This window comes from Fonsecaea erecta (genome assembly GCF_001651985.1).
Source record: "Fonsecaea erecta strain CBS 125763 chromosome Unknown Scaff4, whole genome shotgun sequence".
NCBI classification, from domain to species: domain Eukaryota; kingdom Fungi; phylum Ascomycota; class Eurotiomycetes; order Chaetothyriales; family Herpotrichiellaceae; genus Fonsecaea; species Fonsecaea erecta.
The window spans coordinates 1,896,316-1,912,337 of NW_017387247.1; the positions used below are offsets into that span (position 1 = coordinate 1,896,316).

Here is a 16,022-nt window from a genome sequence, read left to right on the forward strand (position 1 = left end):
TTCTAACTAGAACAGTTCGACATTGAACAAAAAAGGGCTCAAAATGCCAACCCCATGTCCCATGATCGCTCGTCCTTCTTTTCAAGCCTCCCTCCCATATTACACCATAACTTCATTCAAACAGAAAACGCTCCTCTTTTTATACCGTCTAAACACCACCGTCCATCTTCATCATCCGCCGCAGCTCTGCCCCGACCATGCCCATGACGAACGGCTGTTGCGACGTCGTGAACATGTAGCCGCGACTCGTGTACCTCAGCTCCTTGAGAAGGACCGAGGAGCCCGCGAGGTATGCACCGGGGAGGCCAAAGACGGCGTAGAAGGAGCCGTAGACGAGGAGGTGGTGGTCCCGGAACTCGGGCTTCGGTGTCGTTGTACCCGTACTCGTCTTCGCAAAGAGAGCATGGCTTTGGGCTCTGTCATTCCATAGGCTTCCAACCCCGGCGGCGTCGTGCACCAGAATCGTCATGCCCGACGGGCCGCGAGCGCGTTGAACCGTCTCCAGCAGACTGCGCAGGTTGGTCATACCGTCGTCGTGGCGACCCTGGATTTTTGCAGAGTCGACGAACAATGTGATATACGTGGCTTGGCCGCAGGAGCGGACGTGCTCGAGGAGTGCATCGGCGGTGTCACTGTACCGCTGGACCCTGGGAGCTCCATTCTTGGACGCGACGCGGAATCCATCCCAGACGGCCTGGGGCGCTGATGCCGGCACGAGGAAAACGTGCTTCTTGTACCCTAGCACCGGCCGACTGAGAGCTGCGACCGTCGACATCAGGCCGATGAACGAGTCCGGGTAAGTCATGGCCTCTGGGGTCCCTGTGAGCCTAGAGGCGAGCTTCTCAACTTCGATGTGCAGCTCCGAAGTGCCGGTGACCCAGCGCGCACCGCCAGACCCAAGCCCGTATTGGCTGCGTGCTGCGTGGCCAGCGTCTAGAATGGTGCCGTCGCAGAGAGTCCCGGTGCTCTTCGCCATGTCTTGCTCGATGACGTGTCGAATATACTCGGCTGTGCGCCGCGCCTCGGTCTCTTCCTGCGCAGTGGGCATCTCGTCAAGATAGGTGAAGGGTTTGGGAGCGAACGTAGCGTTGCCAATCAACCCGATGTTTTGCGCAGCCTTCACGATCGCCACGATAAGAGCGTCTACCGTGGCATTGTCGTGATCCGCAGAAAGACAGATCCGCACGCGAGACTCCCAGAACGGCACCGCCGGCGTCGACACGGGCGTCGCGAGCAGTCCGACCTGGCGCAGGGCATACGACATTTTGGCCGCCATGCTGGGCCGGCCTGCGTATACCGGCAAAATGGGCGAGATGGCGTTGCCGTAGACATGAACTCCGGCCCGGTGCAGTTCTTCGCGCACGAAGGTCGCCATCGCCACCAGTCTCCGAAGATGGCGTTGCAACAGCGTCACCTGGCCTAGGACATTCAACGTCTGGATCATGGATGAGGTCGGCACAGGATCAGCCCCGGAGGCGAGCATCTCGTCACGGCGCTTCAGAACCGCAGAAGCAAACCGAGACTTGCCACATACAACGCCGCCAATCGCCCCGACTGACTTGGACAACGTCCCAGTGCGGAGGTCGAAGAGGTCGGTCGGGACGGGCTGGTCAAGGTGTTGTTCATTCCAGACCTCGATACAACCCCAACCCGTGCGTCCCAGACACATTAATGAGTGAGCTTCGTCGGCGAGCAGAGTGAACTGGTATTTCTGTTTGAGGCGTGCAAGCGCGTCGAGATCGGGCACGGTGCCGTCCATGCTGTTTTACTTTTCGGTCAGAGGCCGGATTCAAGAACGAGACACGATAACTGAAGGGATCACTGACCTGTAAAGCCCCTCGATCGCAACCAGGATGTTCGCAAATTTGTCCTTATATTCCGCAAGGATTGCGTCCATTTTCTCAAAATCGCCGTGCGGGAATTTCTTGACGAGCCCCGCGTGGCTAAGATAGGCGGCAACGTGCATCGAGTTATGGCACTTGTCGTCGAACAGGACGAGCCAGTCCTCATTCAGGATGGCCGAGAAGGCCAGGACATTGGAACCGTATCCCGTGCTGGTGGTGTAGCAAAAGTCAGTGGAGAAGAACTTGGCAAAGCCATCGTGCATGGCTGGTTCGAGATATTGGAGAGCGCTTGCGTCGGCGACGGGCAACTTGTCCAGGGCCAAACGGTGCAATTCTTCCGCGTCGTCGGTGAGACGGTAGAGGCCAGCATAGTTGTGCGACGCTGCCTGAATAACAGACCGCCTTATCCCACGGCCGTCCCGGACTTGGAGCTTTGGAGCCCAGCGTCCCAGCAATATGCGCTCGTTCTTTCCACTCCGGTTGTCCAGCGGGTAGATATAGCAGTGATGGAATTTGCCTGCAATCGAGATCGGTTTCTGCTCGTGTTCCCGTAGCTCCAACGTAACTCGGCTTCGTACGTATGCAAGTCTCACACCCTCGGCGAGCTTCGACCAGGCTTTCGCCGTCGGCGGCTGATAGACATCGTGATGCAGAGGGTGTCGTGGAAGATACTCTGTTGACGACTGGAAACTGGTTGACGAGCAGGCTGGCTGGGCACACTACAGCGTTGTAAGCTCCCTCCACCCAATCACAATTATCCTCGTTCGCGTTGCGCTTACGTGCAAGTCCTTCGTATCCGGCTCAGAAGTGTCCAAACTCGATCTTGAGTCCGTCGGATGAACGCGTATGACGATTGGCTGTACTGCTGCCTTCCGAGTTTCAAAGCAGCTCACCGTTCTCGCTTGCTCTGTGAAATCCATATCGGCTGTGCAAGGTCTTCAGACGTGATCGAGAATAGAGATTGACTGACATATCTCTGCGGGCAGCGCTGGACTGATAAGTAGAGGAAAAGAATGCCATAGCCCCGGTGTCCAGACCGGGCGACCTGAACTCTCGCTCAGCCCGCAGCCTCAGATAAGGACGACAGCTCGACCAGCCGAAGTCAACGTGGTGTACATTTTCTCCTTTGCATGCCGCCATTTCCGCGCAGACATACCTTGCCAACGAAGCGACAAGTCGACGGCTCTGCTTGGGCTGAACCAGTTGGCGGGGCACAGGTGCTGTAGCCGAGCATGGAACTAGGAGAACGCGATCGAATCATGGCTTCATCGTTGGTTCTCTTCCGTGCTGCTGGGAGTGTGTATCCTTGCGGATGGGCACGAGACTGCCGATTCTTTCAGACACCTGGGCTTGATGGGCCGGCTGAGATACCAAAGGCTGACTGAAAGAGCAAGTGTTAGCATCGACATTGACCTCAGCCATTTCACGGCTGAGTATCCACAAAGATCTGGGCAACGTCGAGGTGGATGCTCGATAGCCTGTATTTAGCAAGTATGAACAAGCTGGAGAGGGCGGTTTAGCTGGTCGATGTGGAGCCCACGGCTAAGCTGGAAAACCGTTGTGGAAGCCGTCCAGATCGCCTGCCTAAAGAGGCTTGTTCTCCCTGCTACCGTAGGGTTCTTCTCCTCCTTAGACCAATTGGCGTTCTTCGGGTGCCCGTTCCCGCCATTTCTGGTCCCCCATTCTCGACTCGAGACGACGGTCTGCCACGAACTCGTAGCCCATGTTTGCCTTTTCTCACATCGGGAGGGCAGAGGCGAGGCGATCATCTGCTGGGTGCGTGGGTAGCAAGAAGCGCTATTGCTTCAGTGTATGAGCAATCATAAGGGCGAAATCCTCAGAGTAGCCGCGTCTCTAAGTTCAGCTGCGGTTGCAAGGAAAGAGATCAGTTCAGCCTCTGTAGATCATACCCCAGAGGCTCCATTGGCTGCCTATAAACAAGAGAGATTGAGAGATTCTGGCCCCAAGCTGCCCAGAAACGTTCAATATCTGTGCCGGACCATCTCGGCCGACGCAAGACCGAGCCTCCGGGGGCAGCAAGCAAGAGCTGTTCAAACACCACGAGGCCCGCATTATGTATCAATGGGTTTGAAACGGACAGTCTGTTGTTCCGCTTCGATACCGATTATTCGGTGAGCAATGAGGGGCTCCAACGTATACAGAAGCGATGGTCAGCAAGGATCGCATCTCCGGGACACGTAACATAAGGCCGAGCCGAGTAGCGAACCACCGAGCTTCACGGCGCCCAAGGAACCTCAAAGCGAGTCCTTTGACGCAACCACAGCTTATGTCTTTTGGATCTCACAGTCATCGAATTTGAGACGCTGGTACACATCTACATCACCAAGAAGCATCAACGGACTGCTGAAATTCCAATGGATTACCTCAAGCGTCTTCCTCGCCTTCCGCCGCGAGAACGCGCCGTCCAGGTCGCGGTCGTGACTGGAGCATCGACCGCAGCATTGGGCGCCCTTGTCTGGTGCATTCGAGACTACCATGCTTTCCTGGCTCTTGGTCCTGGCGGAGCTCCATACAATGTCATGGGCTGGGCTGTCGTGAGCATGCTACGACTTTTTGCTCTTTCCAAGCGCGGCGCAACCCAGGTCTCAGACTACCCAACCGAAGGTGCACACGAAGACATCAAGAATTTGCCCAACAGGAAGGGTGCGCGCGCAGACGTCGGTGGAGTCGTCCCTCATCGCCAGCTCTCACAGCATCCACCTGACGAAATGAAGCCGGTATGAGACGACCTTAGACTGGAATGGCGCCGTCGTCAGGCACTCACGATTGGATTCTAGTACATCACGAACTTGTTTCGGAATGCCGTCATCCAGAACAGCCGTCTGATCGAAGAACGCCGGTCTCTGTACGAGAAGCACAACTCGGCGCTTTTCGTTCGCCCCGACGTTCTCGCCAACGAGGACCCAGCGGCTCCTAAACCGTCCCAAACGGCTTACACTGCCCGTGGAGAATGTGGACATGTCCACCCTGATGTAAGTTCCAAGTTCTCCTGGAAGTTAGGGGACCTCGATGTCGCAGTTCCTGAACCCTCGCTTTGATGACACTAATCTTGGATCTGCTTAGTACTCAATCCATCTCTATCTTTCTCCGGCTGATGCTCGACACGTGATCGAGAAAGGCTGGGGCGAGCGTCATCGATTGTCAAAACCAAGGACGGCCGTGGTGAATTTCGAGAAAGCCCACATCGCCAGCACGTACATTCTGATATACGGGCCACGGGACACAGACGAAGTCGAGGTTGTGCGGACAATCTTACTAAACAGCCTTCGTTTCATGACGGGAAGAGAGGATGTCGAAGCACCGGAATGGAAGGTGGCTCTGGCTTCCTAAATCATCTGCACATGAATTCTGCAGGACCGAGTGCATACGGTTATGTCAAGACAGGTCGATGGTGCCGAAATGTTTCACCTAACATAGAACTGAGCTTTTCCATATAGGACTCCCTGCTCACTCAAATCTAAGATTACAACATACTAGCAGACACTCTCAGATTTCCCAACAGCACCTGCGCCTGAGAGTTAATGCCATCGACAAATGGCATCATGTGCAAGCTCTACTCGGTCACTGGGCCAATGCATTTGCCGATAGCTCTATCACACCTGCCCTTGGCCGCTAACCAAACCAGCCAGGCAGTATCTGATGAGAATGAGCGATTTCTGATTCGATCATCCTTGGCTCTACCTTTTTGGCTGACTGCGCCTCAATCCTTCCTGCCTCGACCTTCTCCAGTTTCCTAATCTCATCCCATTTACGGGTGTGTCTTGATTGGCCGGACATGGCGCATACCCCAGGCAAGGTATATCTACATGTGGGCCTGCTACTTCCGCCCGACAAGCACCACTGTCCATGTCGAGACAGCCGCTTCATGCATGTGCTTGTGAATTGGATTCGTGACCGACAAGTCCATTGAGATCATCCACTTTCAATAAATGGCTCATACAAAAGTACCTGCGCATGTGCATTTGCTCTGCGACCTGCCGGACAGGAAATCAGGGAAGCGGGAACTCTGCTGGGTCGAAAATTCACTCATATAAATAAAGCGTTCGCAGGTGTAATAGGTCATCATAGCCCCGATTCTCATGAAGGAGGGGATACGAGTGCAATACTTATACAAATGGCCTTGATTCTCACCATTGCCCTGTCCTACTTTGTGTGTCCTCTTGTGTTGGCTGCAGTCGCTGTGCTTTGTCTTTTGGTGTTTTGAAGAAACGATCCGGTACGCGAGAAGAGTTCTGCTAGTCACGACTTCAGTTTGAGGACTACTGCTTGCAAAGATACCCCACGACACCGGAGGCTCGCGTCAGGCCCTCAAGTGCAAAATCCCTCGAAGTGAGAACAGCACCGCTAACGGCGGCTTGCTACCGTCCTCTCCAGAACATTCACTTCAATGGCCTCAAATACTACCCAGGGAATTCAGTCAAGAACCATCTGGGAACCATCAACCACGAAGCCCATGGCCACCGTCTCGAAGATCACAGGTCAGTGAAGGCTGTATTTACCTTGCGGGAGCTTGATCAGCTGCTGATATGACACACTCCATCAGTCACGTCTGCACCGTCCGCACCGTCTGCGCCATCTCGACCTATTGACCAGATCGTTGACGCGTACCGCCATCGGTACGCATCTTATCTAGCTTCGACGTTTCACATCAGCGTGGAGGCGGCAAACCTCGAGGCTAATTACCAGCTCCGGCCTCGTCGTCGGTCCGAGGCTTCTGAATCAGACGTCTACAGGGTGTAGATAGTGATGGAGTTGAGATATGGAGGTCCCAAAGGCCTTTGATAACGAAATACATCAGCAACCCTCGAGGCTCTTCGTACAGAGGATGATTCAATTGAACATTTGTCAAAGCCAGCCTTTTTTTAGGGAAAGTCGGGCAGCAGAAGATTCTTACGAGACAAATATAAGAGTCTTCACACCCGGACCAACTAGCAGACCTTCCCGCCCGAAGGAGTTACACAGCTTGTAGCCGGGGCCACTAGGACGAAGTTGTTCAAAGGTTCATCAAGCCCCTGGCCCAGGGGGGGTCCCGTTAATAAGTTCGCGTAACCAAGCGAGGCCCGGGCACTAGCCGGCATTTTATTTTTCGGGAGAATGAATTGTCAAGAATCTCTAGAGATCGTTCATTTTACATCGACCCCAGAAAGCCCCCGAAAAGGTCGGGAGATGAGTCAGGGCATCATTCTGCCCCTAGAGCTTGTATGCAGTTGGCATTCAAAGATTGCCAGAGAACATCTACCGCAATAATAGACCAGGCATACTGACGTCGGGGTCAGTATGTCATCTAAAAGTCATCTCACAGGCGAGCGTAGAAGTGGCTCCACGGGTAGGTATGGGACACCCCCGGGAAGACGGGGTGACAGAGAACACCAGCCAAAGGGATCCGAACAGTCAGACTCCTCCCCAAGACTCAGCCGCAAAAATGCCTCATATGAGATTGCCGGAGCATTGTAGGCTATGTCAGGAGGACCAAGCACGGCAAGCCCCTGGTATATCAATATATTGAAGCTCGACAATTGTGCGCAGGGGGAAAACAAAACAGCCCTTAACTAGGGTCGGCGCGATCATCGCTGCTGAGGGGAGAAGCCTTCGGAGCCACCAATTGCGAGCTGCCCCGAAGTCAACTCCGCTCATTTGCATAGGGCGTGGGATGAGTGTCCGGCAAGACGGAACAGAGCACTGACTCCCTCCACCTCTTGGCTCGATATCAGCCCGACAATTCGCAACTTGTTGATCTCTTGTTAGTCCTATCCTTTCCCTATTAACCCTCTCTCTCTTTTCTTTGGGGCGGGCCGCGTGTGCAGCAGCCTTTTCGAGGGAATGACTGCAGACGGACGGTGCTCCTTCGATGGCAGCATCATCCCGGAAGAAGAAGATTCAGAAATCCACGACGAAGGCGAAGGCGAGGACGACGCCTGTGAAGCTACCCGCCTAGTTCCGAGGTAAACCCTGCTTATCCAACTGGAGACCTATAGATCTGTTCTGATCCAGTGTCTAGTTCCAGTTCTATTTCGAGTGTTTTGAGTATGTCTTTTTAGTGTTAAACCTTTGGGATCGCAGGGGACATTTCTGTTGACACGAAACCTCCAGGAAGGTTGCCTCGCTTTCTTCACCGCTCATCTGGCCATGGCGGCACCATTGGCCGACGCTTTCGCGACTCGTCGGAATACTCAGACCCTCGCGGGGCGAAGCGTAACTGCTTCTCCCAAGCCCTCACCGAGCTTTTGAGTACGTTCCGGGCCATCTTGGGATACTCGTGGCTCAATAGCCTGCTGGTTTTCGTGCCGTTGGCCATCGCCAGCTACTTGGCTCGAGCCAACCACGTTCTCGTTTTCACCGCCAATGTCATCGCCGTGGTGCCGCTCTCGAGCTTGCTGACCTGCGCGACGGAAAACATCGCGAGAGAGTCCGGCGACGTCGTCGGCGCTCTGCTCAACGTGACGTTTGGGAATCTGGTCGAGATCGTGATCTTGTGAGTTACATCCCCCTCTTTACCATCAGAGAAATTCCACAACTAACATTTTGCCAGTCTGTATGACCCGAGCCGCTTCCACTCTCCCAATATGTCTGACTGATGACTCAAGCACCGCTCTTTATCACAAGCAATTTGAGGTGGTGCAAGCCTCTCTTTTAGGCTCGATTCTAGTGAACCTGCTGCTCATCTTGGGCATCGCGATTTTGGCTGGGAGTTTTTGTCATCAAGAGCAGTCTCACAGAAAAGAAGATGCCCAAGCCCTCGCCTGTCTCCTCAGTGTGTCGGTGTTCAGCTTGCTCATACCTGTAAGCACCCACGAAGTGCTTGGTGCTGTAACCTGCTGATGTATCTGTAGAGCGCCCTTGTTCACTCGTTTGACGACCTCAAGTCTGCAGGAGGAGCCGTGCTGACGTTGAGTCGAGCGTCGTCGTTGACCTTGTTACCGATATACCTGCTCTATATCTTCCTCCAGATCAAGAAGACTGTTGTCAATAGACCAGCTATCCGTGTTATGGACTCGGATGGCATGAATGGCTCTGTAAGGACGAGTGGTGACGCCTATGGCTCCGGCCCATTGCTATTCCCGCGTTCGATTCGGTTCCAAGACGAAGAAGCGGCCCGAGGCCATACGACAAAATCCCCCTCCCGGAAAGATAGCCTGGAGATGTCGGCATTGGACGATTCCGGACATTCTCAGCTGGACTCGGACGACGCCAATGCCCCTCTCAACTTCGGAGGATTTGACGAGGATGAGAATACCCAGACACAGGGACAGGTTTGGAAAACCTCTTCTGATAAGCGACGGAAACCAAGAAGCTCTATCTACCAACTTCCTTCTGGCAGACAAAGATCGGACTCTGGCACTTCGACTCAGCGACATATGAGTCCTGCTGGCTCGCAGCCCGTACGGTCGTACCGCTCGTCCTATGGAGGCTCAACATCCAGTTTGCCACGGCTTCTGTTGGGAAACTCGGTTCCGAACGTCGACAGTCCCAGTGATATTGAGCAACTTGAGGATTCGCCCTTGGTTATTGGGAAACTGGCATCCAGCTTACTTCTTGTGGTATCGTCCTTGCTGGTGGCCGTCTGCGCCGAGTTCCTTGTGGACACCCTTGACGTTATCGTCGAATCTGGGCCGTTCTCGGAAATATTCATCGGGCTCATCATACTCCCTGTTGCCGGCAATTGTGCGGAGCTCATCACCGCGACCGCGGTTGCCACCGTAAGACCCCTCTCCACCTTTGAAAGTCTGATGCGACCAAAGAGCAGGCTTGAGGATGACGCTGATGTGGTTGAAAGAGGCTAACTGATATGTGCAGAAAGGCAAGTTCGACCTTGCCATCGGCGTTTCAGTGGGTTCATCTGTCCAGATCTCTTTGTTCGTGACTCCTCTAGTCGTCATCGCCGGCTGGGCTCTGAACAGAGACATGACTATGTATTTTGGTATCTACGAGACAGTGGCCCTTTTCGCGACAACGTTCTTGGTGAACGTGCTCATTCTCTATGGCAAGTCAAACTTTTTGGAAGGAAGTTTGCTTTGTGCCTGCTATTTCATCATTGCAGTTGGAGCGTTCCTCTTTCCTACACCAGATCACCGAGCCTCGCATGACCGTCCTCCAGACTAAGTCGGGCTTGTCCACAGCGGTGCATGGAGAAAACGCTGGATTGGATAAATTTAATCCAGCAACTGTTTCAAATCACTTTCGAGATTGTCTACCTGAACAAACAGGAAACAATCTGAAATAGCGAGACGTGGTATCAAACCACACTGATTGAAAGGATGGGAAGTGACGGGTGAGGCACCGCTTACCTGGGATGGTTTTGGGACGAAGACACGATGCCGCTGTTGCATCCTCAGCTTTCTACTGATAGGGTCAGACGACGCCTCCACGGTGGTCCGATGCGGTCAGGACGGTTCGCAGCTCGGCGTAACGGCGCCAGGAGGGTATTAGATGAAGACTTGAAAGGGAAAAGTGCAGCGCGGAAACTTGAGAGACAAGGCAAGGCTCGGGCAAGGCTGAGCGTCCAGACATTCTTGACTCAAAAGAGCCAAACTTGCCAAGACAGCATGATTCATCTGCACAGTCACATGACTGAACACAAAATCCACCGTCATCCGGCCACCCACCGTTTTCAATGTCACCTAAACTTGCTCTGCCCATTTAGCTTGCTTATTACTAGGTAAGTCTTGCTGATAAGACAGGGATGTGTACCCCTCGACCCGTGGGGTACTTCGATGAGCTCAATAAAGCACCCAGATCTCGACTTGGGTCAGGTACCGCTTGAACGAGTTGCCATGGTTATCTCAATGCCTTCCCCACGAAATATGACGTCCTTTTGGACCTTCAAACTCTTGGACGTGTCGAGGCCTGTTGAAAATCGGGTGATGTATTATGCTGAGACGATCGAGATACCTGCCTTGTGGCAAATTTCAGGTTCTCATCCCGCGCGTTCCTTATCGTCCTCGTGCGACTTCCTTCCTCCCTGTGGGTAGCCAAGGACACTCTGCTCCGGCCCTTGTCATATTTAGAGATTGAATGCTACTTCATTCTCTTAGTATGCAGCAACATCCATGAGTTGCCGGTCCATCTTGGCGTATAGGATGCGATATGCTCCGCACTTCGCCTATCGAACCTGTTATCCCGCCAATGGACTGTCGCTAGGCCTTCTGCATTGTTCTTCTCCGCCTGCTCCTGGTCAAGCTCAGGGAGCCCGCTGCGGAGCTCCAGACGACAGCTCGATGCAATAAGAATAGACCGGCACATAAAGGGCTCACTCATCCGCTGCCAAGATCTGGCGAAGGTAGTTCGAAGCTTCAACAAGCATCGCCGAACGGCCGAACTCAAGAATATCGTAGCCGAAACCTAACGGCCAATACAATGCGTCACTTACCGATGCCTTGCGAAAGGTCTGGGCCTTTTATCTGAATAGTGGTGCCTCGTCATTGGATGGACCGACGTGAGAGCCTATCCTAATCATCAGAGTTTCTCTAAGCATCCGCTACTCTCACAAGTTTGTGGTACACAACATCTCCTGACAGGGTAGGATTCTACTATGATGACATCTCTCGTTTGCTGGAGTTCATATGTGCGTCGATGCTGCACCTTTACTCCGACGTCAACTCTCACTCAAGCTCACTTTTGTCTCACTTCCACCACATGATGTTCAAGCGCTGTGGTATCCTTCTGGTGGTAGGCAGCTTCCTGCTGTCTGCCGTTTCTGCCCATCGCCGTGATGTTTCTCACAACCGGGGTTTTCATCCCAGGGCGCTGGAGGATATGCAAGCGAGGTCCCTCTATGGCAGGGATACCCCGCCAGCGAAACGACTGTACTACACGAATGCAACTGAGAGTGAGTCTCAAGCTCCTGGCTCACCTATTATCTCACTCCACAAGTATGATTGATTGACGATGGCGCGACGAAGAATATTACGTCGAGTCACTGCCCGACATCCCAAGTACCTTCATGACCGAGATGTACTCGGGTGTGATACCGCTGAACATGTCCGACGACAGCCGTGGCATGTTCTTCGTGTTCCAACCTCGTGTCGGTCCGCCAGTCGAGGAGATCACTATCTGGTTCAACGGCGGCCCAGGTAAGACTATTGGTGTGCTTCGAAGGAGGCTTCACTGAATGGCATTATAGGTTGCAGCTCTCTTGAAGGGTTTCTTCAAGAGAATGGCCGCATTCAATGGTCATGGGGACAGTACGTACCCGGGAAAGCTTAAGCGACATTCCTGAGCTTCCCAAAACACTGTCCTCTGCCGGTTTGGTCGTTGATGCTAACCAAAGCAGGTACTCGCCAGGAATCAACCCTTACTCGTGGGTGAACTTGACAAATATGCTTTGGGTCGAATATCCAATCGGTGTGGGATTCTCACGAGGCGAGCCAACGGCCACGAACGAGGAAGAGCCTGCTGCTGAGTTCATTGAGTTTTTCCGTAATTTCCAAGTAAGTTCAAACCTATCTTAATCTTCACTGGTTATACAAACTGAGCACACCTAGACAATCTTCAACATCAGCGACTACAAGATCTACGTCACGGGCGAAAGCTACGCAGGACGATACGTACCCTATGTCGCAAATGCAATGCTTGATCAGAACGATACGACGCATTTTAATCTTTCGGGTACGGGCCGTCGTGTGGCTTCTCGTCAGATTTGGCGCAATGTTGACAATTTACCTTAGGCGCCTTAGTTTACGACCCGTGCATCGGTTCCTATGATTACCTTAACGCCATCACGACATATCCCTATATCCAACAGAACAACAACATTTTGGGGTTCAACAACACATTCGTTGATTATCTCGCCCAGCGCGACCAGAGCTGTGGGTACTCGGTGTATCGCGAGACCTTTCTACAATTCCCGCCGAACGGCACACAGCCACCTCTGCATCTGAATTCGACAGCGGACCCTGACTGCGATCTCTGGGACCTGGTTTATGACAGCGCCTATAGCGTCAACCCGTGTTTCAATGTCTACGAGCCGAACCTGCAGTGCCCTTTGCTGTCCGACCCTCTGGGATTCCCCAGCGACCTGATCTATTCATATCCTGGACTACCTCCATATTTCAACCGCACCGACGTGAAGAAGGCCTTGCATGTGCCTGTAGACACTGATTGGGCGCTATGCACCGGACCAGTCTTCGTTGGTGAGGGCGGACCAGAAGACCTGGGAGATCTGAGTCTGGACCCGATTCAGGCTGTGCTCCCTAGAGTCATCGAGGCAACAAATCGTGTCCTGGTGTACGTTCCTGGCGTTTCCTAGATTGCTTCCATCGGGTGGGCCATACATGAGCTAACTTATATTTAGGTCCAATGGTGCACTGGACATGGACCTGCTCCTGAACGGGACCATGCTGGCGATCCAGAACATGACGTGGAACGGCAAGCTGGGCTTTCAGACGGCGCCTTCCCAGCCCATCGTCATCAATATCCCGGACGTTCAATATGAGCAGGTTTTCATCGACAGCGGCTTCGAGGGATTGGACTTTCATCAGGGAGTAATGGGCGTGCAGCACTTCGAGCGCGGGTTGATGTGGGCCGAGACGTATCTCAGTGGGCACATGCAGCCTCAATTCCAGCCCCGGAGCTCCTATCGTCACCTCCAGTGGCTGCTGGGAAGAATCGACGCGCTCTGAGAGATCAATCAAGCTGCGGATGGTAAGGACATTGGGAGATGACGAAATAATCTGCACTGTAGTCGATCGTACCCGGTCACTTATCTATACCAACACGAAGGGCAACTATCCAAGCAAAGTAGACGACGGACACGTGTGTCTATATGCTCCTGAGACAATCTATCCAATGTTCTAGCCGCAGTATATATGCCACTTTTCACCACCCGCGCATTTCTCATTCCATCGTGCCCAAATTCTCCGCCACCGTGAACTTCGCCCTCGTGTTCTCTCGGACCATATCCACCGTGACGCCCTCAGCGGTCTCCGTCAGAGTCAGACCCGTGCCCCCAACGCGATCGACCTCAAAGACGGCCAACTCGGTGATGATCATGCTCACGACGCCCTTGCCCGTCAGGGGCAGCTCGCACTCGTCGAGGATCTTGCTCCGGCCGTCCTTGTCGGTGTGGTACGTGCAGACGATGATTTTGGTCTTGTCCGGGTTGCTGACCAGGTCCATGGCGCCGCCCATGCCGTTGAACGCCTTGCCCGGGATGATGTAGTTGGCCAGGTCGCCCTGCGCGGACACCTGGAGCGCGCCGAGGATCGACACGTCGACGTGGCCGCCGCGGATCATGCCGAACGACTCGGCCGAGTCGAACGTGGATGCGCCCGGGACGAGCGTGACGGCTTCCTTGCCCGCGTTGACCGTGTCTGGGTCCGCGGCCTCGCGCGACGAAGGGTACGGGCCCATCCCGATGATGCCGTTCTCGGACTGCAGCCACACTTTGGTCGAGGCGGGTAAGAAAGACGGCGCGAGCGTGGGGATCCCGACGCCCAGGTTGACGTAGTACCCGTCCTTCAGCTCCTTGGCTGCACGACGGGCGATGCGGTTACGCTTGACGTCCTCGGAGCTCTGCTCCTCGTTAGTAGTCGAAGAGGAGGAGGTCTTCGCCAGGACGAGCTTCTCGATGTGCTTGGGGGAGGTGGCGGGACAGATGCGGTCGACGTAGATGCCCGGGAGGTGGACGTGGTCCGGGTCCAGCGAGCCGACGGGCACGATGTGCTCGGCCTCGACGATGGCCAGGCGCGCGGCCTTGGGCATCAGCACGCCGTAGGCCTTGGTGGTGGTGCGGAAGACGCAGTTGCCGGCCTCGTCGGCCTTCCAGGCGCGCACGATGGCCACGTCCCCGCGCAGCGCCGTCTCCAGCAGGTACGTGCGGCCGTCATCGAAGACGCGCGTCTCGCGCGGTCGGCCCGGCTCGACCACGGCGTGCGTGCCTGTCTGCGGGTCCTTGGGGCCCAGGCGGTGCGGGATGCCGCCCGTCTCGATCAGCGTGCGCGCGCCGGTCGCCGTGAAGAACGCCGGGACCCCCGCCCCGCCGGCGTGCAGACGCTCGGCGATCGTCCCCTGCGGACACAGCTCGATCGCCACCTGGCCGTCGTGGTACTGCTTGCCCAGCGATTTGTTGTTGCCGATGAACGACACGATCATGCGGGAAATCTGGCCCGTCGAGGTCAGCTTCGCGAGTCCGTACTCACCGGCTCCGGCGTTGTTGGAGACGACGGTGAGATCGCGGATTCCTTTTTTCCGGATCGCATCGATCAGGGTTTCTGCAAGAAGATGGTACTCGGTGATTAGCCTCTGCGTCCGCTCAAGGCTTACTCCATCGGACACATCTAGACAAGAGCAAACAAAGCCAGACAGTAGTACTAATACGTACCTGCAACGCCACAGAGTCCAAAGCCCGCACTCAGAATGGTAGTTCCGTCGGGGATGTCGGCGATGGCATCGTCGGCGCTCTTGAAGACTTTGGACGCGCTTCTGTCGACGGCTGGAGGGCCTCGCCGCTGCCTCTGCGCGGAGACGGCTTCACGTAATTGTTCTCTCCGAGCTGACTTGGCGCTGAAATATCGCTTCTTCAGCTGTGTTCGCGGAGCAGGAGATGCCAGAAACAAAATTGAGGACGACAATGACGACGATACGCCAATCCTTCGCAGCACGGTCGTTTCGTGCTTCCTTGACAAGGCCAGCGGTGATGACGCCGATGCGAAGCTCCGCGCAATGGCCCCTCGAGAGCCTACTGTCTCCACGAGAAGGGACATGACGACCGGCGTTTTGTCTCTCTTATCCTATCCTTTCCTCTCTCTCTCTCTCTCTCTCTCTCTGTCTCTGTCTCTGACCTTTCACACTCACGCCGTCAGACTTTGGTGGACGAATTCCAGTGTGCTCGTGGACACACGGACTGGCACGCCGAGTGCGGAGGACACACGCCATTGCTGGTCTACTCGGTACTGCAATCGAGGCCCCACTGGTGCCACTGAGTGAGAAAGCGGATTGGCAAAACCGGGTATTTTCCGCTCGTGCTCGGCTATTGATCTGGATGCCGAGTGGAGAAGCCAGGACAGGGCAGGCCAGAGCAAGGATACTCAACCTTGATGAAAAGCCACAAGTAAGTGTCCAGGAAGGAAATACTACGAGAGTATATAATAAAGGATCAAATCCGGTCCTGTGAATATATTATATACTCGGAAAAGTGTGTGTGACGGAAGAACAATGATC

At 54.5% G+C, this 16,022-nt stretch overlaps 6 protein-coding genes across 6 annotated transcripts; 4 read left to right on the forward strand and 2 right to left on the reverse strand.

Moving 5' to 3' along the window:
- Positions 1-148: 148 nt before the first annotated feature.
- AYL99_05449 (hypothetical protein) lies at positions 149-2,764 on the reverse strand (the record flags this gene model as incomplete). Its single annotated transcript, XM_018836961.1, has 3 exons — positions 149-1,760; positions 1,827-2,563; positions 2,624-2,764. The coding sequence occupies 3 exons, from the start codon at positions 2,762-2,764 to the stop codon at positions 149-151; spliced, it is 2,490 nt and encodes an 829-aa protein (XP_018693814.1).
- A 1,247-nt stretch (positions 2,765-4,011) lies between these two features.
- On the forward strand, positions 4,012-5,195 carry AYL99_05450 (hypothetical protein; the record flags this gene model as incomplete). The annotated part of the gene is made up of 4 exons (XM_018836962.1): positions 4,012-4,042; positions 4,152-4,582; positions 4,643-4,837; positions 4,929-5,195. The coding sequence occupies 4 exons, from the start codon at positions 4,012-4,014 to the stop codon at positions 5,193-5,195; spliced, it is 924 nt and encodes a 307-aa protein (XP_018693815.1).
- A 1,057-nt stretch (positions 5,196-6,252) lies between these two features.
- On the forward strand, positions 6,253-6,605 carry AYL99_05451 (hypothetical protein; the record flags this gene model as incomplete). The annotated part of the gene is made up of 2 exons (XM_018836963.1): positions 6,253-6,343; positions 6,409-6,605. The coding sequence occupies 2 exons, from the start codon at positions 6,253-6,255 to the stop codon at positions 6,603-6,605; spliced, it is 288 nt and encodes a 95-aa protein (XP_018693816.1).
- Positions 6,606-7,685: 1,080 nt separating this feature from the next.
- Positions 7,686-9,965, forward strand: AYL99_05452 (calcium/proton exchanger; the record flags this gene model as incomplete). Its single annotated transcript, XM_018836964.1, has 6 exons — positions 7,686-7,807; positions 7,864-7,889; positions 7,956-8,337; positions 8,450-8,645; positions 8,696-9,562; positions 9,660-9,965. 6 exons carry the CDS (start codon positions 7,686-7,688, stop codon positions 9,963-9,965), a joined length of 1,899 nt encoding a protein of 632 aa, XP_018693817.1.
- A 1,840-nt stretch (positions 9,966-11,805) lies between these two features.
- Positions 11,806-13,483, forward strand: AYL99_05453 (serine-type carboxypeptidase F; the record flags this gene model as incomplete). The annotated part of the gene is made up of 6 exons (XM_018836965.1): positions 11,806-11,935; positions 11,986-12,046; positions 12,136-12,292; positions 12,347-12,470; positions 12,530-13,088; positions 13,156-13,483. 6 exons carry the CDS (start codon positions 11,806-11,808, stop codon positions 13,481-13,483), a joined length of 1,359 nt encoding a protein of 452 aa, XP_018693818.1.
- Positions 13,484-13,697: 214 nt separating this feature from the next.
- On the reverse strand, positions 13,698-15,565 carry AYL99_05454 (hypothetical protein; the record flags this gene model as incomplete). The annotated part of the gene is made up of 2 exons (XM_018836966.1): positions 13,698-15,139; positions 15,184-15,565. The coding sequence occupies 2 exons, from the start codon at positions 15,563-15,565 to the stop codon at positions 13,698-13,700; spliced, it is 1,824 nt and encodes a 607-aa protein (XP_018693819.1).
- Positions 15,566-16,022: the final 457 nt, after the last annotated feature.